The sequence below is a fragment of the Embiotoca jacksoni genome, unplaced genomic scaffold, assembly GCF_022577435.1.
Source record: "Embiotoca jacksoni isolate LCO1_2020_lvr unplaced genomic scaffold, fEmbJac1.0.p SCAF_6, whole genome shotgun sequence".
NCBI lineage: Eukaryota > Metazoa > Chordata > Actinopteri > Embiotocidae > Embiotoca > Embiotoca jacksoni.
Window position 1 is genome coordinate 4,563,482 of NW_027185414.1, and position 25,836 is coordinate 4,589,317.

Below are 25,836 nucleotides of genomic sequence, written 5' to 3' on the forward strand. Positions count from 1 at the left end.
AGTACCCGTGACATTCAAAATATTTTTTCGGAGTAATTGCCGTTCAGTTAAAATTGTGATTTACTCAGACTGACGTGAAAAAAACCATTTCATTTAATGTTATGAGCTACTCTGTGATATAGTACTCTACTGTCGGTAATCTATCATTAAGTTTAACAGCCACTTATCCTGTCACCGTACTATTCCAGCTCCCACTGGACCACAGTGCTGCTTCCTGCAGGGCGAAGACTCACATTCACGTTCACCCTGCGTAGATTCTTCTATTTCAGGTTTTAATCTGTGTAAACTCGCAAGTGAATTCATTCCAAATCATAAAACGTCTCTCTCCAGATGACCTGACCCCCTCGATCATGGCGGCGAGACCCTCCATGGCTCTGGCCCTGGGTCATCAGCAGGTCGCCGGTTTGGCAAGAGCCGCCACTCTGGAGCAGCTCCGGGAAAAGCTGGAGACCGGCGGTGGAGGAGAGGGGCCCGAGAGGAAGATGGCCCGGCTGGCGGAGGAGCAGCAGCGCCTCATGCAGCAGGCTTTCCAACATAACCTGCTGGCCATGGCGTCCCAGATGCCCATGAACCTGCGCCTGGGAGCCCCTGCCATCGCCACCAGAGGTCGGTTGACATACGGTACTGGAAATGACCTAAACTCACAGTATTACCATTATTTGAAGGTTCCCTTTTACAAAGTTAGACACGTTTATTTCAGTACGAAACTTTTACCCGTCAGTATTCTGTTGAGATGACGAACATTTGAACTGTCTCAAAGGCTTTTGGTGAATATTTAATAATCGCCATGAAATAGCATTTCATTACATTTAGCTGACGCTTTTATCCAAAGCGACAAACAAATGATTGCACAAATGTTCAACTCTTTCAGATCAGCATACAGTTGATTTCAAATTGACAATAATTTGTCAACATAATATTTCAAAGACACCATTTCTGCATACGCACATATATGATGTGTTCATGTTTAGAGGGAAATCCACAGAAAAGTAATCGGCCGCTGTTGTGTTTGTTCAGAGGAGAAGCAGCAGGACATGTCTCTGAGCATCTCAACCAATGGAAATGCCAGCATCACTGTCTCAGTGGAGGTTAATGGCACAATCTACTCAGGTTTGTACGGGGGGGGGTTAACCAGTGATGTCGTAACCTTTACCTTCCTGGTGATAATCTTTACGTAATGCTGTTTTAAATGGTCCTGCAGGAACCCTGTTTGCCCAGAGGTCCGGTGGGGCCCCGGGGCCGGCCGTCTCGGCCGCTGCTACTTCAGCCTCTTCTGCTGGAACCAGCTCCAGCTTTGGCTTCTCCGTACCGCAGGCTCAGACCCTCAGCCCCACGTCCTCCTCCTCCTCCTCCAAGGGTCCCGGCTCGGCTGAGCCGACCCCCAGCGGGTCTCCCTAACTCAGGCTGTCCTTTGTACCTGCTCCCACGGCCTCCGTTCCTCCAAGAGGCCCAGCATGAATATTCAGTACAATGAGAAACCCATAAGAATAAGAAACTGTTGCACAACAAATACCTCATAAACCCTGTCAACCTCTTGGCTGTCCAATCATGAACACAGAGCCTGAGAATATTATATGACAACATGTGTCCAAACGCACTGCTATGCATTTCACCTAAAGTTAACACTCACACACACACACACACACACACACACACACACACTCAGTCATACATAGACAGACACAGACTACACACATACACCCTCGTTAATCATAATATACATGCTAAACACAATCAGCTCAGCCAAAACCCACTGACAGGTGTAGTCACAACTGAACTTGAAAATTTTTATCTTAGGACATTTTGTTTGTTTGTTGCCATTTTGTTGTCTTTTTGATTTTGTGTTTTAGAATGATTTTGTTTTTAGTTTTCTCTTTTTACATACCTCAAATCAAGTAACCTGCAGTGGTGTCTTTACCTCAGGAGCTGTAGTATATTTAACCTGAATCAACTTTATTTTTGTATTCTTTTTTTTTTGACCTAGTTGCAATCAGGGGAAGTCGGGTAACTCTCACCAATGGAACCTGGTGTACAGAGCGCCCAGCTCACAGTGTCGGGCCTCCAGACCGGGCCGCTCAGGTCTCCCTCACACGCTGAAGCCTCTCGCTGAACTGGTGAATGATCAGATGCTGTAGATCAGCACATTAAATACCTCATTTGATAACTGGCCCTCAGTTCAGATCACGTGAAGTCTGAAATTCAACTACTCGCAGATCCACAAAGTTGAGGGGGGAGGGGGGGGAGGAAGAGGAGGAGGAAGAGACGACAGCTGCTCTCATTTCACCCTCAAGAAGCCGAGTCGGCCCCGAGCTCACGTCTCCACCCAGAGAGGCGACACTGAGGCATTCCCCCCCCCTCCGCCACAGAATCAGGTTTGAGTTCCCCCATGTTTTGTCTTAGCACCCTTTCCTCCGGCTACAGAGCTGAATGTGGAGTGGGACGGGGTCATCGTCATCATCATCGTCATCACCATCATCACCATCATCATCATCACCACCATCATCACCACCATCACTGCATAGTTCTCAGACCTCATCCCGGCCTCTCTGCTCCGGAGGGCGTCTCTCAGGAAGCAATGTGACAACTGCAAGGAATCCCCGTTAATTTAAGGAGAAACAAGAGAAAGGATTCACACCCTGAAGAATGCACAAGTCCACACGACTGTTTCAAGAATACCTCATCAGACTCTCCGTAGCGGAGAGCAACACAACATACCTCACACGGCTGCAAAGCCTTCCACACTTGACGCCCCAAATCCTACCTGAACTGAAACTGACACGGACGTCCTGACACACTGCTGGTGGTTTTCGGGGACAGACAACTGGGACGGCTTCGCTTTTCTTTCTCCTGTATTTACCTGTAGACTCTGTTTCACGCTGGCTTCTTATCGCTTCTTCTTTTTTCTTTTCTTTTCTTTTCTTTTCTTTTCTTTTCTTTTCTTTTCTTTTCTTTTCTTTTCTTTTCTTTTCTTTTTGGTTCCTCAAGTTGTCATCTGAGAAGAGTGATATATCTGCATTATGTTTTTTCAGGGAAGAGGAACAGGAAAAGTTCCTCACTGACGTGTGTAGATTTGTAGGATTGTCTAAAGGTTTCGAGGTCACAGGGGTCCGAAAAAAAACAACAACAACAACAACAACAACATAAAAACGACCAAGTTAACCTTAAATTTGACTGCGAACACCTAAAATCGCAGCTCGTTGCTTCTTTCGTGACAGCGGTGAAATGATATGCACGTGTACAATCATGTGACCGGTGTTTTAACACCTGAATCCTCTGGTTATTGCACAGCTCGATACCAAAGACTAGCCCGGCCGGTCCTCTTGAACGATCCCTCCTACAATCCCGCTCACGCCTGCTTCAGTGCTCCACCGGGCAGATCCACGTCTCCGTTGGACCGCCAGCAAACATTTGATCTCTTTCCAGCTGATTTGGAGTCTCTCTTTTTTTTTCTTTTTTGAATTATTTTTCTTAAAACAAGTGACAATACCTTTTAGGGGAGATTTGGTAAATTCCCTTCTTTTACGTTTTTGGGCATGACTTGATGATTGGAAAGTTACAATGGAAATGAGCCCGTTTTAATCTGATTACATGATGTGTACAGACGGCCATATTCGGCCCGTTTAGCAAGTGTCGTTATCCAGAACAGAAAGTCGTGGCCTCCTGAGCTGGTGTCTAATTTAATCTCGTACAGTTTGGGGCTCCTGGGGCTGGTTTTTTTTGTTTTTTTGTTTTTTGTTTTTTTTTAACTCGACACCCTCTGTGGATGCCATCTTCCTCCGGGTGGGCCGGCGTCCCACGAGCCCCTTTTTTTTTTTTTTTTTTTTTATTCAAACGTTACCGATAATCAACAGCTGGATTATTCTGTACTTCTGACTGTAAAATACTTCTCTCCCTCTAAAGTAACTTTTTTTTTTTTTTTTTTTAGCATTTTAAAACACCACAAAGGAAGAAACTGAAATGTCTATCTTTATCCGTGTTGAATGTGAGGCATTTGACCTGCTGAGAGATGGAGGCCGGCAGCCTTGTTGCTTTCAGTAGATTGTATTTTAGCCTTTGTGTGTCACGTGACGCGGACGTTTGGCGGCGCAGATCGCGGTTGAGGGTTTTGGGGACTTGTGGAGACGCGCTGACGCTGCGTCCTTCAGCAGCCTGCACCACACGGAGCTGTATTTCACAAAAGATGAGAATTATAGATGCTGCCTTAAAGTAGTTGCTGGTGAGATCTGGTCAGAGCTGGCTGAGAAAGAAAAAGAAAAAGAAAGAAAAGTTCTCTTCGAGTTTAATCCTTTGGAGAGTCATCGCTTATTTTTGGGGAAACAATTTAATCAGACGTTGGACATCGGCTGTCATTCACGCTGTTGTTTAAACATCTGAGTTATGATATTTATTCGTGCTGGCTTTTTTTTTTGTTTCTTTTCCTGGTGGACCTTGTTTTTAGTAACAGTTAGAGGCTGTGTAACTAAAACATCTTCTCGTTTCTAAGTCCAAACTTTGTTTCATCTGCGTCGTCTAAGCAATGACCGTTTGATAGTGTAGCTTCACTGCCTTTGTATGAATGTGTGCGAGTGCGAGTGCGTGTGCGCGCAAGCAGGTTGGCGACACAAGAGTACACCTGTAATGACGTGAAAGACCCTGCAGGTGGCGCCACATCTACATCATATACTCTAATCTGAGGACGCGCTGTTCAAAAAGTATTGTGATGGTGAAGTTCAGAGTTCAGCTCTGCATCCATTGAGCTCCGGTGTGTTGGAGGCTGAAGGGAACTTTGTTGGAGGCTGTTTGGGGAAATGTTGAGAGTTGTTCAGTCACTTCTCCGCCCCGCTGGGCAACAACTAACCACTCGGACTTAGTCAACCTCCAACCTCCGGCCTCCGGACGTGGAGTATACCGTTATATGATGTGATGTACCTGTGTGTGTGTGTGTGTGTGTGTGTGTGTGTGTGTGTGTGTGCGCGCGACTGTTAGAGACCCCCTCCACCCCCCACCACCACCTCACACCTCAATACCTCAGGGCAGTGGGCTTCACTCTGCTGCATTGAGGACGAGTACTGACGGAAGCTGCGGTCACTTCGCTGAATGCTATTTCTGGATTTGGTGTTGCATTTTTTTTAATTTTTGTTGTCGTCAGTAACTGCAGGAAAGGTCTCGTCACTCAGGAAGCTGTGAAGTTGGAAGTCTGCGGGAACCTTTCGTCTCTCCGATGATTTTTTTTTTTTTTTTTTTTTTGGAGTTAATTCAGTTTTAAATTGTTTTTAAAAAAAAATATTAAAAAAAACTAACCTGATCTGTGTAAAAACAGGTGCATATGCAAGTGGTTATCGAATACCTCATTTATCAATTTTATGTTGTTGTTTTGGCTTGTACAATGCTCCGTATATTAATTCAACTGTGGGGTTTGTGCATATTTTTGTACTGTTATTATTATTATGGACATGATAATAATGATATTACTGAAATTATTATAGTTTTCTCTTTGATTAAAGCAAACAAAAAAAAAAAATAGGACAAAACACACGAATGCTTGTAAAAACTGGTTTGTGCTGATTGTATTTAAGACGAGCACTTTTCCAAAGTGGTTTTCACACATTCAGTTTTGTTCATATTAGTTAATATAAAGATATGGTTCTCAGGGCTTTAAACTTGTATGTCATGATAAAGTTTTACTTTATATCTTATTTGTGTGTGTGTGTGTTTATTTCCTCCTCTCAGATGAGTAGATATGACGCCTGCGGTGAACAGCCTGCTCCGTTTGTACGTTTCTGCTTTGCTGCAACAAACATGAGAAGCCTGGTGAAACACCCGGAGGCACTTCAACCCTTTTAAAAGTTGATTTTCAGTAAGATGAAACTCATTTTCACTTTTAAAAACAGTCCCGAGGCAAATTTCTCCGTCGGGTTCAGTAATTCCATAAACAAATAATAATTCCATAAACAAATATCTAAAAGCCCCATTAGTCAAATGAGTTGCAGTAGTTCGGCTTTTACGTTTTGTTTTCGTCTCTTGGGGTTTTGGAAACGGCAGGATTTGAATATGATGTATAATAACATTTCTAAAGGGACTTCCTTTGAAACACCCTCCTCCTCCTCAATAACACAAATGTCTGTTCCCCCTTCATCATGTTCAGGAAATGTGCACGTGTAACTTTCCCGTCAGCCTCTTGTGTACTTTCAGACCGGTCGTAGCTCTTGGAGCGTTTCAAGCACACGGAGATCAGAATACAGCCGGCAGGCGGATTCAACTGCAAAGTACATGTACGTGTATTTTATGCGCGAGTCGGGTATGAGGAACTGAACTGGTCTAAGATTACAAACACGTACAGTCAACTGCAGGATGGAAAAAAGATGTTCATTTATATCACAGGGAGAGTGCACATAGACCTAACTGATCAGAAAATAAAGCTCCAAAAAGGTCGGAGCTAAACGGAAACGTGTACAAAGCAAAACATTTGAAGTATTATGGACAGTGAACATCACCAATAACAGTTTACTGTACAGTGACATAAATATATGAAGCAAACGGTAACTTTGACTCTATCCAGACGTTTGGAGGAGGCCGACGTTGGCCGTCGCACGGAGACGACAGCAGGAGCAGATAAATCAGACGATCGGTTTACCGCCCGTTCAATCAAATACAAACGAGGGAAAAGTGCGACTGCAAAAAAACTATCGGAAAAACTGAACACGAGTCCAACATGTCAAAAAGAAGCTCCTGGATTTTAAACTAAAGTTTAGAAACTCAACATTGTAGACCACTGTAACAATCAGCTTGCAGCCTGACATCTCTGGAGGGCCCCGCCCATCTCTGGAGGGCCCCGCCCATCTCTGGAGGGCCCCGCCCATCTCTGAGGGCCCCGCCCATCTCTGGAGGGCCCTTGACATCTCTACTCCGTTTCACACCTCGTCTAAAAATACCGAGCTGTGAAAAGGATGTCACAACTTTCTTTCACCGTCTCAGCAGACTTCCCCAGTATGCGCTTACTTTTAATTCGACTAACAGAAAGCGTCTCAGCCTGTTGAGGTAGAACGAGGTCAGGAAGGTGCAGAATTTCACATTAAGGGATGAAGCAAGACACTTAAAGAAGTCAAATGTGTGACTCTCTTATCAGAAGGCAGTTGTTTCCTGTTTCCTCTACGACACAGATAAACTACATTCCAGATAAATATCTGATTCTCTGCAAATTACTCCGAATCGGCCTTTCTGAGCGCCCGGAGGTTGTCTGACGGCTCTGAACACGTTCCACTCTTGACCGGATCACCGCTCTGCATGTGGCTTCTTCTTGCTTGATTTGTGTGACACGAACAACAATCAAAAAGTTGAATACATTCATTCTAATAAATACATTCGGACAATCATATTTTGGTGTCGTCTCAAATAACATACGCGCCGCATTTTTCTTGTCGTCACACAAAGCAAGCGAAGGTACGCGTCATGTTTCTTTAAGTGTCGAACTTCGGCTCCATAGAAACACGCAAATGCAAAAACACACAGGAGGCACAAACTGTGCCGAACTCTGAGGAACGGAATTATCCAAAAAGTTCAATCATGCAAACAAAATATAACATTATTATTAGTTGAAGCGTGCGCACACACACACACACACACACACACACACACACACAAAGGGCAATGAAGGAGATTCATGCAGACTCGTATGTTAAAAGCTCACATTTGCCAGATATTTTGTCTTGAGTTTTGCTGATAAGTCAAGATTTTTTTACACAAGTACCACAAGTCAAATAATTTAGTTTAAAGAGGCAATATGTTAGATAATTAGTCCAACATTAACTCCACAGAATGTCAAGAAAAAGCAGTTTTGGCGTTTTGTCAGGTTTCTGCCGAGGTTCGCATGCTCGCCGGACAGCCTGTCTTGTAATACCACTTCGTACCACCGGAGGGGGCGGCGAGTCACGGTAGCATCCAGTGTGCTCTCGGAAATGTTGTGACAACAATTTGTACCAAAATAAAGAATTGTGACGTCACAGCTCAGCTTCTGCGAGTGCAGACGCTCACAGTCACTCATCCACATGGAGTTTCTGATCCCGTAACTAACAGAACAAACTCGTAATCAGGACAACCACGAGACAAACCCAAACCGTCGGATGTCTTTGTCGTCCCGCCGCCCCGTTACCCATCTTTACTTGGTACCGAGCCATGATTTTCTTGTAACCCTTCTCCTCTGACACGCACTCGTACGCTCCCTCCTTCTCGGGACTCATGCTGTCGATCAGAAGGAGGCACCGCTCCTCTCGGGAGCTGCAGGCTGTGGAGCTGCCGGCACCGTTCCAGGTGTACTGGGCGTGACGGGACGACACCGGGCAGAAAATTGAAATCTGGGACCCACGGGGCCCCGAGACGCTGATCACATCCTCGTTTGTACCTGGAATCAGGAAGAGAAGATCTGAGTGCTTAAGTGGAAACACAAGGAGGTCTGTTTAGTTATTAAGATGGATGTTTGGTTTCTTTATTTGATCTGGAACCAGTCTGCTTTCTTATCCTCGTCATGCCTCTTGGCAACGTGTCGTTGACCTCACAGTGAACACGTGGAAGGTGAAAACGCTTTAGGAACTGAGACATGAGCCGGTGTCTGACTGCAACGCAACGTTTTATCAAGACTTGTGATTATCGGCTGTAAAAGCAGCATAATAATGATTCCGGGTGATTCTTAGTCATTCTTGCGGTCTTTTGCACATAATCTTTGTAGCATGTGATGCAAAGAAGTCAAAGCTTTCCGGTTGATGAGGAAGTCGGTCAGCTGTGGAGATCGTAGCATTTATAATGAGAGTAACGTTGTAAAGACCTGTATCACATGCATACGAGAATATATGAGGACTACTTCCTGGTGTAAGTGTTGCTGAGGCACGTTACGTTATGCAGAAGCTGACTCTGTGCAATTCTGAGAAGTGAGCAGTTCTGTTCCACTAATCATGTGAAACACATTGTGAAACAGGAAGTGGGTCGGTTGGGGGGGTGTTAGGGTGGGTTGGGGGGGAGGGGGTGTTAGGGTGGGTTGGGGGGGGGGGGTGTTAGGGTGGGTTGGGGGGGGAGGGGGTGTTAGGGTGGGTTGGGGGGGGGGGTGTTAGGGTGGGTTGGGGGGTTGGAGTGTCTTCTGATGCCTTGATTAACTTTTTTTTCTCTTTCAAGGGGCAATTTAAAGACTTAAAGGGATCTGTTGGCAGAAATAAGCGGCATCCAACAGTGACGTGACACCGTTGGTTTGCGGACGGCCGTTGTGAAGCCTTGAGGTCGGGTTTTGTCCGGCGCCATCTTTGCTAGTTCGGAGCGGTTTGGAGCCAGAAGTGACCATATTTGGGCGAGCTGGGGGAGGGGAGGGGGGGAAGCGAGCGGTGGATCTGACTCGATCTGACTGGAAACCTGACGACACTACGTCGCGCCCACCGATGCCGTAACCTGACTGAACCACAGACCTGTCAATCAAACAGACACGCCCCCAAAAACGCAGCTCATTTTCTAATCAATGGCGGGAAACTGACGGGAAAAATGTATTGACTTTGAATCACATGACAAAAGTTGAATGCGAGTCTACGGTGCCAGAGGTTTTTCGAAGGCCAACCTCTAGTGGCACTCGTTGGTATCGCAGTTTAAAGCACTTCAGCATCGGCCTAATTCTTCAGAACCGGGAGCTTTGTCCACTTTTACATACAGTCTATGGCTGACATGGAATATAACAGCTACTCATACAAAGCATCTCTTCTCTTTGTGAGATTAATGTATTTTGTACATAGTCCCTGTTACAAATAGCCCTAATAAACGAAACTATTGAGTGGCAGGTTTTTTTTAGTTTGTGTCCGTTTCCTGCAGCTGTGCAGGTGTCTTGTGCTGCCTGTGTTACATCTGCTTGATCTCCTCAACAGATGCAAAAAGACTGCTAATATATATTATAAATGGAATTTCTTTCAAATAAAGGTGGACAAACAATTTGTCAAAGCCGTCTATGTATCGTTTAATCTAACTGAATCTAACTTGACATTAAAACAGGTAGCGAGCAGACAAAGTGTTTCAGAGAAGAAACCGTCTGTTGTTCCAGAAATAGACAAAGAAGATGTGAAACAAACTGTACAGACGACTGATGGAAAAAGATGTATAGCAGTAAAAACACAGGAGGAACAGGTAAATCCACTTTGATTCCCTGAAGAGGCTGAAGAGAAACGGCACTGCAGCGCTGACGGCAGCTGGAGCAGAAACACTGTAGGAGAATTGGACTTTGTGTGTTGGTGCTCTAAGATTCTACGTATTAATTCGGATGAGGCGTCACTATTTGACACAGGCTTCATCCTAATGTTATACCATGGCAGCAGTGTAAATTAAATACACAGCAGTGTAAATAAAGAGGCATTCAGGCAGTAAAGTATGTAAAGTTCTGTCTACTTTCAGGCTTTGTTTGCAACATGTCATAACTCCATAAACTCTCATTCAACTTCTCTTTATGAAAAAGAAAGTAAATACATTTTTCCCCACAGGTCATCATGGTGTCATTCGCTGAAGTCACTCCTTCTTATCGCCTGAAATTAGTCAACAGTTCTGTGTCCACAGTAACATCCGAGCAATCCAGGCACATCAACCCATAAAAGATCTTCATACCCAGATCCGGGAGATATATCAGCTGCGATCCACAGATGTCGTGTGTCCCTCCGCTCATGTCCTGCTTAGTAGCACTGCAAGACAAAAGATACGTCTGAATAAGAAAGACCTGCCGGTTACATAAAAGTACTACTCAGTATTCGGTATTAATCACTTAAATGAGGTACACGACAGTAACGGTAGATTCAAGCAGCTCGTATGTCAGAATCTTATAAGAACTTTAGACCGCTTACGTTTTCTCTCTTAAATAAGAAATAACTTCGAGTACTACTTGTTTATTTAATGTAATGGATATAAATGGGACATATTAGCAAGGATTGGCATTACCCTGGTTATTTTATATAACTAGTGGCGATCAAAAAAAAGAATGAAAGTGAAGTGATTCAATAATTAAGAGGTAGATTCTCACAGAGAAAGGTTGGAGTTATTGCGGTTTTACTTTGACTCACTATTTGTAAGAACCGACATTAAAACTTTCTTCTTCTTCTCCTTCTAAAACGTGTCTCCTGTAAATTGGTTGGTCAGAATATATTGCATCATCGACCGCCCTGCCTCTGATATCCCTCTTAGTCAGCCCCTCCGTGTCTGATGCATGATTGATCATTTCCTCTACCTGTGAATCAGCCTCCGATAAGGCTTTGATGTTGCTTCATATTAAAAAAATAAAGAACATTTCCAGATGATCAGTCATGAATCACCACGAGGCTGAATGGAATTTGAGAGCGTGTCTCTGCATGTATGTGGGGATTGTTAGTTTACTATTACAAATCTCAGTGGTTAGCCTGACGTCATGTTCACAAGTGATGTGTATTCTCAGGTCAACTTTCCATGGAACAACACCATAGATGGAAAGAGAGCTTCCAACTCCAAGCAGTGATAACGGGTCCTCGCACTCCCACGCGCCGTCTCCCCGAAGACGTCTCCACGGAGGGCGAGGGCCCGTTATCACTGCTTGCAGTTTTAATTTAAACTTACATTTCCTGATAGATAAAAGTTTGAGTGTAAAAAAAAAACCCAACCCAGGACATATCTTGATCTAGGGGCAAACTTGTCTTACTGTTGTAAAAAACCTTTCCTGTCATGATGACATACTTTAGTGGAATAATCCTTTTGTTTCGATCAGCAGAACTGAGTTTCTGTACTTTACAACATCATCAACATCAGTTCTCTGGAAACTCCAAACTCACTTACTCACTCCACCTCTGTTTATTACTTCCATAAACATGTGCTGTTACAGTAAATCCTGTGTGTTTTGTTTGTTTGAGGCTATTTTTACAGTACGAAAGTAAATTGTAACTCTGATGTGATGGTTTGTTTTGGGTGAAATGTATTTCTTTTCTAAATAAAAAGACTGCGGCGGTAGACGTTGATGTAGTGTATTTTCTTTTGCGCATGGGCGTTTTATTTTGAAAGTTGACTTGAATTGTATGTTATTTATTCAACACTCCCCGCCTGGCTGTTCTGCTCTGTTCAGCTTTCCACGGTCACCAAGCGGCTTTCGTTAAAAAAATAGACCCGCCAATTATCTTCAGCAGTTGCTGACACGTTGCAGTGCAACCAGTGAGATATGAAACATACATAGCCTGGAAAATAGCCTTACCACACACACACACACACACACACACACACACACACACACACACACACACACACACACACACACACACACACACCGCGCCACACTGTCTGTCACAGGCTGGCAGGTGCCACGTGGAGCCCATTGTAGTGTGTCGATAAAGATAAACATAAAGTAGGTGTGAGGTCGAGCTTGTTTAAACATGGATATTGTGCCAAAACTGCTGTACCGTAGAAGGGCCGATGAATCAACCAGCTCTCGGCATCGAGTGTAGAAATAATGTTCATCATTACAACATTAGCTGCATGTGTCAGTCCCAGAATACGCAACATTGCAGAAATCTAAATGTCACAACTTGAGTGACATTCAAGGTGTGACTGATCTGGCAAAGATTGTGGACAGATAATAATAATAATAATTATGGTAATAAAACCTCCCTGCTGCTGGTTTAATGCACATCTACCGACACACTCGTCTTTCCCAGGTCTTCCTGTATTTTTGTTGTTTCTCCCAGGAAACTCTCCTAATTTGTGTGGCCCTCAAACTTTGCCATCATACACAGATCTGTAAGTTTTGTATGTTTGTTTGACATTACTCAAGTTGCCATATCATCTATGAAGCACATTATAAACACACAATCCACAAGCTACATTCAATTTCAACGTAAATGTCCGCGCAACCTGGCAACCGACCGCACGTCTTTCTCTTAGAGCACCTTCCAGCTAGGTTTGATACCTTCAGGATCACAGCTGTGCAGTTACACAAATTTCGGAGGTCTTACGTTGTCTTAGGAACGCAGTGGGTCTTGTTCCAGCCACAGTAAGGATCTCTGGATAAGACACAATCTTGGCAGGTGTTTCCATACTGGGCGCAGTTTGCTATGTTAAGCTGGACCAGCTCGCGTCTGGAGTTCACATAAAGTTTTCCCTGCAATTACACACAAGTTTTAGAGCTTTTTATTCACATAAATGTTCTGAAGCAAAACAAATCTAACCTTCATCTAAAGATCTCTAAAGAGCTGCATGCTACTTTTTAAGACAATAAACCTCTTTATTACAACATGAATAAAACTCTCCCATCCTCCCACCGTTGTTTCGGGGTAGGACAGTTGTGTAGGCAGTGTGGTGTGACTCACAGAGGAAGCGTGGAGGATGACACCGAGGAGGTGTGTTCTGTCGGTGAAGGGTCTGACCTCATTGACAATGAAGGTCTGATTTTCATCCTGTATCACTTTATGAATCCCACCATTATCTGTTGAAGACAGAAGGAGGAAAATGATGACTAAATAACCAAACCTCTCTGACCACCCAACACTGTGCTCAGTTGGGGTTTTTTTTTACCTCAGATGACACGTCAAAACATACAAGTACAAAGATCAGGAATACTTTTTGCTCTAAAATAGGACAATGTGGTCTTCACATCTGTTAATAGTCATGTTGATAGTAGTCATGTCACCATGCCAAAGTGCAAAAAGGGTGAAATCACACATTTGTCATGAGATACTTGCACATGATGCGTATTGGAAGATGAGGAAATTAGATCAGAGTCATGAGAAACTCTCTTAACTCCCTAACTTATCTGTTAAGAGGCCAAGCCAAGTTAAACCTAGCACATAGGATTGAGTGCCAATGGTTCCAGAAAGTTCAAACCTGGGAGTTTACCTGTTAAATTCAAACCAACTTCATGCCCGCAGGTTGTGGGATCCATGAAGGAAACCTTTGTCTGACCTCTCAATGAGTCATCTCATTCCTCATCTCTGTAGCCAACTCGTGTTCAGTTCTGGCTGTCTATGCAACCAGATATCAGATATTAATACTGAGAGATGCATGGTTGTGTTCCGTTTCAGCTCCCACTGTACGTCAGTGAACGTTCAGTTTGTTTTAGTGCTTTTCCCCTCCTGTAAAACAAATACACAGAGCAGTGCACTACTCTTTTCTTAATCTGATCATTGTGTTACTCACTCAGAGACAGGAACAAAACTGTGCGCTGACTGCTGCTGTCAATGTGGATGCGCGTGTAGTTGTGGCAATTGATGAGAATCGGACCCTGGCTGTGCATGGGCTGGACCCACTGCTCCACCTCAAATGTGTTCCTGATCGTCCCCAGGTCCGCCGGAGAAATCCCAGTGCTGTCCTCAACACACTGAAAACAGAAAGGTGCATGTTTTGAAAAGGCTGCACAGCAACTGACTCCCCATTAAGCTTCCGACTCCCTTTAGTGTCAGTCAAGCTTTCTGTTCTGCATATTTGCACTTTATAGTAATCATGCTCGTAGATTCACTTTTGTCATCAGAGCCGCCGACAACCTCCTACACCCCCCCCGCAACCTGAAGCGATGGTGGGGAGAAGACCCGCCTTGTTCCTTCTGTCGACCACCTGCATCACCAAGACACCTTTTTAACAGGATGCACTCCAAGCTCCAAGATGGGGTTGAAGAAGCTTATGAGTGGATGAGTTGATTTTTTTTAGGGGATTTGTTTCTACATCTGCGACTGGTCTACTGAAGAAGATGGGGGTGAGGGGTCGCTTCTTCCAACAAGTCCTTGTCAAGAGCAAAAAGCAGCCATTGGCTTTGGATTAAAAAGGAAAGATGACAACTGGTCTGCAAATGGAAAAGTGAAGGGTCTGGAGCTGAGGGTGGTGGACCTGGGACTCCAGCAATCACTGTGGAGCCCTCTGGAGAAGTCGTGAGCTCATCAACGAAATGTCAATGACGTACCTACAGTACCGTCACGACCGCCACTCCAAACCCACTACCGGCATCAAGAGTGTCGACTTAGCGCAGGGATTGAAACATCAAGTCCTATTACTACAACAAGCTCTACCACTACAACCCAAACATTATGATGAGTTTGTGGTAAAAACCTCCAGCTTCCTTTTGAGTCATTTGGTAGTTTAGCAACGTAAGTGTTGACCTTAAAGCTAATAGATGATATGCAGCAAACTTCAAGGTTTGTTTCAAGATGTGTGAAACATCGATTTATTAGTAATCAGAGTTGTGTTTATCACTCAGGATTAATGGCATCCTGTACTCTGTAACTTTATTTAATCACCTGATTTGAAAAGTAGCAGCAACAATATCGTAGAAATCCTTCTGTCACATTTTTAACTTCAGCTCAGTTTGAGTGTCTCATACCGTCCTGGGTCGGTCCGTCGGAGTGTCTGGGCTGGACACTTTGAACGGGGAGGTTGCGAAAATGTTGCTGATGTCTCGTACCGTGTAGACGCACACGGCACTCATTCCCCTGCAGAGAAACACAGCAGTCAGCGGGTTCACACAGAGACTCCCGCAGCAACAACAAACTGCACCGAGGTCAGCAAAGATTTTAGCTGTGCTGTTCAGAAACTGCAGAAGAAAATAGAAACAGCTAAACAGAAGAGATGCGAGAAACAGGAAGAGAGCTCAACTTTGTACAACAAGAGAGGACGCAACAACAGTTTAAACTAATCTAAGCTCATCTTCAAAGCACCAGGAAGATGGTCTACAACGGCGTCGCAAATTCAGGCTACAGCCGCAATATTTGGGAGAGCAGCAATTTCAGGAAATCCATTTGAAAATCGTAGTTTTTACACATACAGTAGGCCTACGTGTTGAATTAATAGTATTTATAAAGCTTTTGACGCTCTTATATCATACAGAAGACGTCGCCTTCGTTTTCTATATTACTGTCACGGATTGTTTTGTAAAGCTTCGTCGCTGTTACGAATTTGTTCGTTCTGCTAATTCCCACAATTTCACTGCAAAAAAAAAAAAACTCCCTTAAAACTCCACAAATTACATAATAATTTTAGAAAGGTTACAAAAAAACCAAAAAAAAACTCCCAGAGGGACTCGTTTGTCAGCTGAGCCTTTAAACATTCTTTCGTTTTCTTCAATGTGACCAACCACTGGTAAAGTCCTGAGACATCAAGGTGAGAGGTTGCTGTCTGTACTTTTGTCAGTCAGCAGATGTACGATAACAAGTCACATGGCTGGTTTATGTAAAGACAAAACAACGTCAATCGAGTCATTCTGGTTTTAATCTTTTTGTCATCGTGGCTGATGTTAATCTTATGATGCAGAGTCAAAGTACTTGATAGTATGTGACAAAAAGCACATGATGCGAGTAATAACCTTACTTATAACATACGTCATGTAACACTTGAGATCATTCCTTCGTCTCCAGCTTGATAAAAACTTTACAATATTCTACGAAAGCTTTCTTGGATAGAATCGGTGATAATGGTGTCCTACCATTCATTTCTGAAGAGACCGTAGATCTTGGTGTCCTGCCAATTGTCTGCGTGCACAGTAGCCACATCGACCAGCTCGGAGAAGTGGTATCTGCGGTCGGTGTTTCCGCAGAAGAGTCTCGCATTGATCTGGGACGTCCAGAGGAACTGCAGGCTGTTCTTCGGACCACCGACGTCTGCCTAGAAGCAACACAGCCGGAGGATCGATCACTCCTTCATAATGCACATGTAAGGATTGATGTACGTTTACAGTCAGGCCTTACCATGCAAACCCGGCTCACAAAAGGAATCCACATATCACTGTCTAACCTCTTGTCTCGGTTTCTCTGCTTATAGAAGGTGTAGACTTTGTCCTGCAAGGGATTGTCTCTCTGTCTGCTGAGCACCAAACCCACATAGTGCTGCTCTGAAGACAGAAAGGAATTATTTGTCCTCGAACGTTTAAGGTAACATGATTTCACTTCAGAAACGGTTTCTGTTTCTATGAAAGTACCTTCATTACGCATTATTGGTCTCATTCTTCTTCTCCCAAACCTGTAAAGGCCAACATAGTCTTGAGGTCCGGAGTGGGTGATGTAGAAATCTGTACTTCCTTCAGACTCTGGAACAAACGAAGGTATCGTACAGTAGATCAGTGCAAACAGTAAGCAGGAGTGCGATATCATGATTACACATAGGAGTGAAGTCAAAGAAGAAAGCACCAGCAAGTGTTGAGAAAAGCAGGTTAGTAGTTTTGTAAAGTTTGGTGCTAGATTGGATGGCTGGGAACGTCCCGCTGCAGTGATTGGTCAGTCAACTGGTCCCTAACCTTAATCCTAACTTTAACCCTCCCACAACGTAACAGCCAATCACAGGCAAAGCATCCCTCCCGCTGATCCAATCTGACAATAGCCTTTTGTAAAGAGCAGATGTTCAGCAAACAGACTTCCTGGATGACAAATGAGGTTTAAAATAGCCATCTTGGTAAACTGGTGAATCAGAAAGCAGAGATTCATCATCAGATTTATTTTTAAAGAAATACTGTATGTAGAAAAACTCACCCACAAGGGCAGACTGTTCACCTTCCTTTATGATAAATGTCATTATGCTTTCTTTTATACCCTGCAGTTCTGCAGAGGGAGTGCACACGGGTGACTGCTCTGAAATATTCTAAAAAAAAACCAAAAAAAACACAGTATGTCTTCAAATAGTTAGTAGGTAGTTTGGAAAATAACAATAAAATAAACAGGAAGTGTTGTAGTGTTTGTTTTTCTTGCAGAAACATCACGTGGCTGTTTCTAATAAAAGGAAGAAGAAGTGGTTGGAAACACCACCAGTTCTCTGTAACATCTCTGGCGTCCTACCATGATGCAGCACACCGTGTTCTTGCCATTAGTCCCACACACAAACACTTGATTGTCCTCGTCCTTCTGCTTGACCACAGTTATGTTATAGTTGCAATCCTAAATGACAAGAAGATTTTTTTGAATATTTCTTGAGTGATCAACAATCAACTTCCCAATGCAGACACCAGCTAATTTTTGATTTAAACATATAACAGACCCAGAAAAGCTAAATAGCAACAACAAGGCTTCTGTTTTAAAATCAAAAGAATATATTTACATTGCTTTCTGCACTTACTGACTTTAACTGTAGCATTTGAATGCATCACCTGCCAACATATCTGCAGCTTTAATTATTGTACCCAGAAATCAACGTGTTTCCGTGACCTTTGTTTAAGACATTCAATAAACAACTGATGTCTTCTGTCCAGCAGCAGTATGATGCTATTTAGTGGAAAACAAACCCTTTTGAGCTGTTCTGCAACATGTGCAGCTCCCTCAGCGGCCGCAGTTTGAAAATACTTTAGATCGGAGGACCTTCCGGAGATCCATTTTTATTTACATGATTAATAACTCATTTTTACATCATTGCAATTAGGTGTGTTTATGACATTAAATTAAATGACAATTCTCTGGACTTTAGCCAGTGCGATTGAGACCTTTCAGCGAGGCTCCTGTATGTACCACCAGTGGTACACAGACCACAGTTTGGGAACCCATTGTCTAGTCATTTTACACTACTCACAGTGTTTTGGGTGCAAACCTTCCACAGGACCTGCCTCTGTACAAGCTGTGAAGAGACGTGAAGCAGGACTGTTACTTTCCACATCACTATGAAGTTGGTTCATTTCAGTACATTCAGTGACTCGTGTCACTGCAGTGACGAAGCTCCTCACCTCCTTCTCAGGGTTTTGGAAGTTGCAGAGAGTCAGGTGTGTTTGTCCAGCAGTTATGACCGTGTCCGGCTGCTTTCCCAGGAGAATCTGTACAGGTGCACGGTGTTCAGGCAGGAGAACCCTTGCAACTTTAGTGTCTGTAATAAAAAGAAACGTAGGATGGTAAAGGAGGAGCGTGATTTAGACGGGGTGACACAGTATTACACAAATGTGTTTCTACAGTAGACAGTAAAAACCTGTTAGTTATTCTATATACAGTACATCCAGAAAGTATTCACAGCGCTTCACTTTTTCCACATTTTGTTATATTACAGCCTTTTTCCAAAATGGATTAAATTAATTTTTTTCCTCAACATTCTACACACGATACCCCATAATGACAACGTGAAATAATGTTTTTTGAAATTTTTGCAAATCTATTAAAAATCAAAAATGAAAAAAATCAGAGGACCTTCCTTTGCTACGTAGTACATAAGTATTCACAGCCTTTGCCATGACACTCAAAATTGAGCTCAGGTGCATCCTGTTTCCACTGATCATCCTGGAGATGTTTCTACAACTTGATTGGAGTCCACCTGGTAAATTCAGTTGATTGGACATGATTTGGAAAGACACCGTCTATATAAGGTCCCACAGTTGACAGTGCATGTCAGAGCACAAATTGTCTGTAGACCTCCGAGACAGGATTGTATCGAGGCACAGATCTGGGGAAGGGTACAGAAACATTTCTGCAGCATTGAAGGTCCCAATGAGCACAGTGGCCTCCATCATCTGTAAATGGAAGAAGTTTGAACCACCAGGACTCTTCCTAGAGTCGGCCGCCCGGCCAAACTGAGCGATCGGGGGTGAAGGGCCTTAGTCAGGGAGGTGACCAAGAACCTGATGGTCACTCTGACAGAGCTCCAACGTTGCTCTGTGAAGAGAGGAGAACCTTCCAGAAGGACAACCATCTCTGCAGCAGTCCACCAAGCAGGTCTGTATGGTAGAATGACCAGACGGAAGACACTCCTCAGTAAAAGGCTCATGACAGCCCACCTGGAGTTTACCAAAAGGCACCTGAAGGACTGTCAGACCATGAGAAACTAAATTCTCTGGTCTGATGAAACAAAGAATGAACTCTTTGGCCTGAATGCCAAGTGTCATGTTTGAAGGGAACCAGGCACCGCTCATCACCTGGCCAACACCATCTCTACGGTGAAGCATGGTGGTGGCAGCATCATGCTGTGGGGATGTTTTTCAGCGGCAGGAACTGGGAGACTAGTCAGGATGGAGGGAAAGATGAATGCAGCAATGTACAGAGACATCCTTGATGAAAACCTTCTCCAGAGCGCTCTGGACCTCAGACTGGGGCAAAGGTTCATCTTCCAACAGGACAACGACCCAAAGCACACAGCCAAGATAACAAAGGAGTGTCTTCGGGACAACTCTGTGAATGTCTTTGAGAGGCCCAGCAGAGCCCAGACTTGAACCTGATTGAACATCTCTGGAGAGATCTGAAAATGTCTGTGCACCGACGCTCCCCATCCAACCTGATGGAGCTTGAGAGGTCCTGCAAAGAAGAACGGGAGAAACTGCCCAAGAATAGGAGCCAAGCTTGGAGCATCATAGTCAAAAAGACTTGAGGCTGTAATTGCTGCCAAAGGTGCTTCAACAAAGTATTGAGCAAAGGCTGTGAATATTTATGTACCATAATTTCCAGACTATAAGCCGCTACTTTTTTCCCACGCTTTGAACCTCGCAGCTTAAACAATGACGCGGCTAATTTATGGATTTTTCCCGCTTTCACAAGCTTCATGTCACCAAAAAACTGAGCAAAAAAACCTCATTCTGTGACGGTGCTCAGTTTTTTGGCGACATGAAGCTTTCATTAGATCAATGAAATTGCCGAACGGGTTAAAGTGAAACAATGTAAGTTTTTAGTTTGCTGTTTAGATTAAATCGAGTGCTCTTTTAAAATGCCGAGCTGAACACCCCTGTGCAGTAATATTCGCTCATAGTCACAGCGCCCCCTGTTGGCCACCGGAAATGACACTTTTCATACTTTTAACATGTAAGGTGGAGCTGGGTTGATCACGTGAACCTGAAGTCGGGATCAGGATACAGTAAACGCGTCAATGGGCGTTGCCGTGACGACGCGTCAAAGTTTGACGTCTCCCCGTGACGCGATAAGTCGATTTTTTTATTTATTTTTTTTTTTTAACTTGACAACAAAAGATGGTTGAAACCTCATTAAACGCGTCACGTGCATCCCGCCTGGTGATCCCATGCGTGTTTTGCGAGTGGGCGTGGCCAAACAGCTCACCAGCGCCCCCTAACCTGCAGTTCCCGCCTGGTTTCACCGACACGCGCCAAATCTGTCGGACTCGTGCGTCACACCGAGACGGACCGAAAGTGTCTCGTGAGTTTGTCTCCGTAGATCCGTGCGGACCGGGTCGCGGCGGCCATTTTGAGCGTCTCGCCGCGAACCTGCAACTGACTGTAACTTTTATGAACATCTTCCTCAAACATTACATCTTCATATCAGTCCCGCCCTGAAGACACCTGATAGTAACATGCCGTCGTAGTCGTAGCGCCCCCTGCTGGAGACATTAAACGAGACAAAAACATCCACTTTAAGCGGGGACATGCGGACGTCCCCTCGCGCACTGCCCGTTGGTGAGCCGGTGCGACGGATCGGATATTTTTAATATTATCGTCCAAGTTTTCAGTCCCGCGTTTGTGTTGCATGTCTGCAGGCTGGGGGAAGTTGTTGTTTTGTAGTGTTTGGACACGCTGGGAAGTTAAAAAGCATCGTTGTTGTTCTTCTTTTCACGGAGCGGGTTTCTGAACAATACAAAACGGGAAATGAAACGTTTAAATGTCCCGTTTCAGTTCAACACGTGAACTTTACTCTATGAGCTTATAATCCCAAACAGCCGGACCAAGGCTCTCATCTAAAGAAAAACGACTAACGACTACGGTCAACATATTCCCTTGTAAAACATCCGTCCTTTTGTTTTCTGTTGATTTCCCGACTTTCATGAAAAGACGTCCAAACTATTGAACGTGTCATTGAAGACGAGATCAATATGTCCTACCTTTGATGATCATCCTCGGGGGAGAACAAGTCGGGTTCGCCTCAGTCTCACTACCGAGGTACCACAGCATCAAATACATCGTCCAGACATCCATCACTCTCCTCAGATGCTTCCTGACCTGAAGTTGTGTGACTGTGAGGAAGTGTGTGTGTGTGTGTGTGTGTGGGAGGGGTGAGGTGAGGTGGGGGGGGGGGAAGTGGGGGGGGTGATGTTATTTTATGGCGGATCCAGCGGAAGTTGCATTACCGCCACCTCCTGTATAAGTGTAAACCAGAGTAACCTATCCCTTTACAACATTTGTATTTATTTTTAAAGGAGTGGTATCAATGGTTGTCTCCTGAGTTCCAGCTGTGCTGCCGTTCCTTCATCGTGTTTCTTTGGATTGTTGATTTAGTTTCTGATTTTCTGAATAGGACGTCTGTCTTGTGCTGATGTATCTGCTCTTTCATTTCCTTTTACCCCTCTATGTGCCTGCACCCACGTGAATGATACAAAAATACCCAAATGTTTAACTCGGGACGGTGTTTTGTACATTTCATTGATTAAATCCTGCCTGCTATGAAATGTGAATGATTGTAACGACAATAATGCTGAACTGGAACCTGAACCTTTTGGATCCGAACCTCCTGTACCACTGCGGTGCTGTTAAAATGTCCAACGTCTCTATTGTATAAACAGACAGAGGGTCTGATGTTCTCCTTTTGACTTCATATTGCAAGGATGATATGGTGACTGTAAAACCAGCTCTGCCTGTCTTATGATCTCTAGATCCATCTGTGTATGCTGGGGTAAATGATATGTTGTCAGTAGTCTGTCCTCCACCACTCCTGCAATATTATCAACATCTTTTAAAAAAAAAATGTATCAACTGACACTGAGGGAAATAGCCAAGGTGGTGTTGCTGATAGCGATACTGTAGAAGTGTGGAGCAGACGCAGGCGCTTTATCACGCGGGCGCAGGTGTATCTGATGACACTGTAGATCAGGGGTGTCAAACTCATTTTAGTTAAGGGGCCACATACTGCCCACTTTGATCTCAAGTGGGCCAGACCAGTAAAATCATAGCATAATAACGCATACATAACGACAATATTTCTCTTTGTTTAAATCATTGGTGAAGGTTTTTGGATGATAAACCCTATTTTAAGGTCTTTCTACAATAAACTAGAAACATAAAGACCAAAAACTCAGACATCAGCCCATTTACGCTGTTTTTGAAGCAATTACTGGATCGATTAAAAAAAAAAAAAATAACAAAACGTTTGTACTCATAAACCTCCATTTTCTCATAGAAATGCAATTCATGTCTTTCTGTAATTTTCACACTTAGCAAGGTCATCCGGCGGGCCGAGCTGAACCCCCCCCACCCCCGGTATGTTTGACACCCCTGCTGTAAAGGGTGACATCAGTGGTTTACAACAAAGGGAGTTTTGTAATGAGGAATGAGGTTTCGCCATAGGCAGCATAGCTAAAGTATTGTTTCATCATCTGATTACAATTTCAAATTTTTCAAATTTTTCTGGAACTGCTCTGCTTGCAGACAATGCTCCTTTTATGACTCCTCCTGTGTCTGCAATAGTTGAGACAGAACATGTTTTCGATAGTGAGGCATGGGATACTGCACACTCTGTCCTTGCTGTTGAAACTTTGTACTAGATAGTGTCTTTCTTGGGTGGATGAGCAATGATCCCATGTGGAGTCAGATAAAGGTAAAGGGTTAGCATAGTATCTTGATAGTTGGCGAAGCGTTTGATTGGAGCTGACGGGTAGTAACATTGAGTGAGTCGACCCTTGCTGTTGTTTCTGTGTGTGAGAGGGATTGGGAGTGGCAAAAGGTGAGCCATAATTTATTTAGCAATTACTTTGCAGGAAAAATGTGCTAGAATTCAGTCTTATTACTTCACCAATAAATAACAACATTTGAAAAAATATAGACTGTATTTTTCCAGCTCCCTGGTTTCACCACTGATCAGATCCACTACTGAGGCTCTGCTGTGGCTTTACAGAAGTAATCGACCTTGCAGAAGAAAAACACACGAATTTCCCATGTTTTCCACTCGGGACATGTGAACACATCTATGACACGTGTTTACGACATGTTGAAACATACGATAACATGTGGAAAACATGTGGAATCTTCCCATGGGAATCTACATGGGCTTCACACATTACACCATGAAAATGGTCCAAAACCACATGTTTCTAATGGGCAAAATACAAGTTTCACATGTGCACAATCACATGCGTATGTGGTCACGTGTGTGATCACATACACATTTTTGCACGTGAAATCGATGTGTTTTTTCTGTAAGGGCAGCATTGTTACTTAATTTTACTGCAAATTTGCTTCAACTAGCCGTGTATATTTATTGAAATCAATCTCCAAGTTATGCTCACTTTATCATGCATCAGTTTAAATTTCACAACGACTTTAATCATAACTGGACTTGGCTCTAATGCATTCAATAACTCCCCTGGACCATCTTAGTGTCAAATTAACTTTAAACACTTTGTTGTTTGAACACATTGACCAATAATGCTACATACTGTTAAAAATAAATGCTCGCTCATTCATCTGTTCTCAGATGAGTGTATATTTGACCCTCCCACGCAAAAGAAAAGAAAAAAGTGACCCCGGTGATTTCATGTTTTGATGTGGAGCGACGTAAGGCTTCCGTCGAGAGCCCTTTTGGTCTGAGGGCAGCCATATTTATAGCACAACGAAGCCCATAGATAGACACTCTGTTGGCCAACAGGCCATCGTGATTTATCTCCAAGACCAGGGACTTTGAGAGCATTCTGTATTTTTCCATCTTGAAGGTTAAAGAGTGTGACAGGGTGTTGAGATGGGTAAAGAGCACAAATCTATCTTCTTATTTAAAGCTGCATTAGTGAATTTTTCTTGGGGGCAATTTAAGAGGCAGCATTAAATGTGTCTCCTGTGTCAGAGTGACACTTGGTGCAGAACAGGTAGTTTCTCGTAGAAAGTAGACAACTCAAAGAGGTTTAAAACAGTTCAATTCTTCTTTTGAAAGAAAAAAAACCAACATTTATAATCATCTCGTCTCACAGAGGAATCTAGCACTTGATTGCATGTTCATGTTTAGCTAGTGTGACTCTATAAACACAGCTCAAATGACTGAATGATTGTTTCTGTAATCAATCATTCAGTTACTTACAAATCTTTGATGGTTGATTTTATCTCCATGGAAACACTGCTGACCCTCTGGGGAATTAAAATACATGTGAAGAGTTTGTAAATAATATTCACAATTAGATATTAAATTACTTTGACACAACACACAAGGTCCACTTACATGTAAACTTTTCTTTTGTCAAACTGTTTTTTTCAAACATTAAACTACACAACTACTGTGAAATAAAAAAAAGAAAATTAATGACAAACCAAATAATTCAAATAATATCAGAATAATGATCCTGTGCCATACTATTGTTTGCCCTGGTCTGGCTGCTGTTATTTAACTTGAAACCTTTATTTTTCTTATCTTAACTTATGCATGCTTTGAAGTGTAAGAAACTGTGTAACTGTGCAAAAAAAGCATTTTGCTCCTGCACTGTCTATCCAATGTGAACAATTACTCAAAGTTTCATTTGGATCTCAGGGTTGCAGAAACCTGCATGTTGTTACAATATAAAAGACTTTGAAATGTTGTCTTTATTCTTTCACTGTGTAGGTTCAATGAACTTACAGTTCAGTTGTTCTTGGTGGAAAAAAAGGGAAATTAAATACCGGTGTTCATATCAAACCATGCAAAACAGCCTCAGCAGCTGGGTTTGCTGTTCGTGCATGCGCACTAACGTTCATTCCCCGCACGAGCATGCGCACTAGCCCCCTCTAGTGCCACCGGTGGAGTATGACGGAGGGGCGACCGTTTGGTATTTGGCTGTTTGGGGAGTCTCGTTTGCGCTTTTGAAGGATCCACGTGGTGAGTTATCAAGAAACAAATAACTTTGAGTCAATGTTAAGTTTCTGACTGCTGGCACAGCTTTAGCTAATGTTTGCTAAACGGTAGCTAACTAACACTATCGTATTTACATGGTAGGCGCTGTACAATAAACTAGTCAAGAGCTTGTTCAAGCACGTTTTGGCGGTTTCGCACCACCGTGGCCTTA

At 43.4% G+C, this 25,836-nt stretch overlaps 2 protein-coding genes across 4 annotated transcripts in view; one reads left to right on the plus strand and one right to left on the minus strand.

Moving 5' to 3' along the window:
- The window catches only part of LOC138212983 (AT-rich interactive domain-containing protein 3B-like), a 52,567-nt gene extending 46,892 nt beyond the window's left edge, over window positions 1-5,675 (plus strand). The window contains exons 7-9 of one of the 3 annotated variants that reach the window (XM_069173750.1): window positions 295-606; window positions 1,018-1,110; window positions 1,202-5,675. In XM_069173750.1, the coding sequence (XP_069029851.1) occupies window positions 295-606; window positions 1,018-1,110; window positions 1,202-1,398 (602 nt within the window). In that variant the 3' untranslated portion in view covers window positions 1,399-5,675. Of the gene's footprint in view, window positions 1-294; window positions 622-1,017; window positions 1,111-1,201 lie in introns of all 3 variants that reach the window. The other 2 variants (XM_069173748.1, XM_069173749.1) reach the window with 2 other exon arrangements.
- A 656-nt stretch (window positions 5,676-6,331) lies between these two features.
- Window positions 6,332-21,839, minus strand: LOC138212982 (semaphorin-7A-like). The gene is made up of 14 exons (XM_069173746.1): window positions 21,703-21,839; window positions 18,626-18,762; window positions 18,475-18,519; window positions 17,751-17,849; window positions 17,448-17,556; window positions 16,901-17,008; window positions 16,671-16,813; window positions 16,409-16,587; window positions 15,311-15,419; window positions 14,137-14,317; window positions 13,311-13,426; window positions 12,957-13,102; window positions 10,600-10,673; window positions 6,332-8,377 (listed from the first exon to the last, which is right to left on the minus strand). Exons 1-14 carry the CDS (start codon window positions 21,794-21,796, stop codon window positions 8,046-8,048), a joined length of 1,872 nt encoding a protein of 623 aa, XP_069029847.1. The 5' UTR covers window positions 21,797-21,839; the 3' UTR covers window positions 6,332-8,045.
- Between the last annotated feature and the right edge of the window lie 3,997 nt (window positions 21,840-25,836).

Coding starts and splice junctions, on each gene's coding strand:
- LOC138212982 (XM_069173746.1), bottom strand. CDS start 21,796: ATGGATGTCTGGACGATGTATTTGATGCTGTGGTACCTCGGTAGTGAG. Junction 18,763..21,702: donor CCCGAGGATGATCATCAAAG/GTAGGACATATT, acceptor TTTTTATTACAG/ACACTAAAGTTGCAAGGGTT. Junction 17,557..17,750: donor ACACGGTGTGCTGCATCATG/GTAGGACGCCAG, acceptor GTTTTTTTTTAG/AATATTTCAGAGCAGTCACC.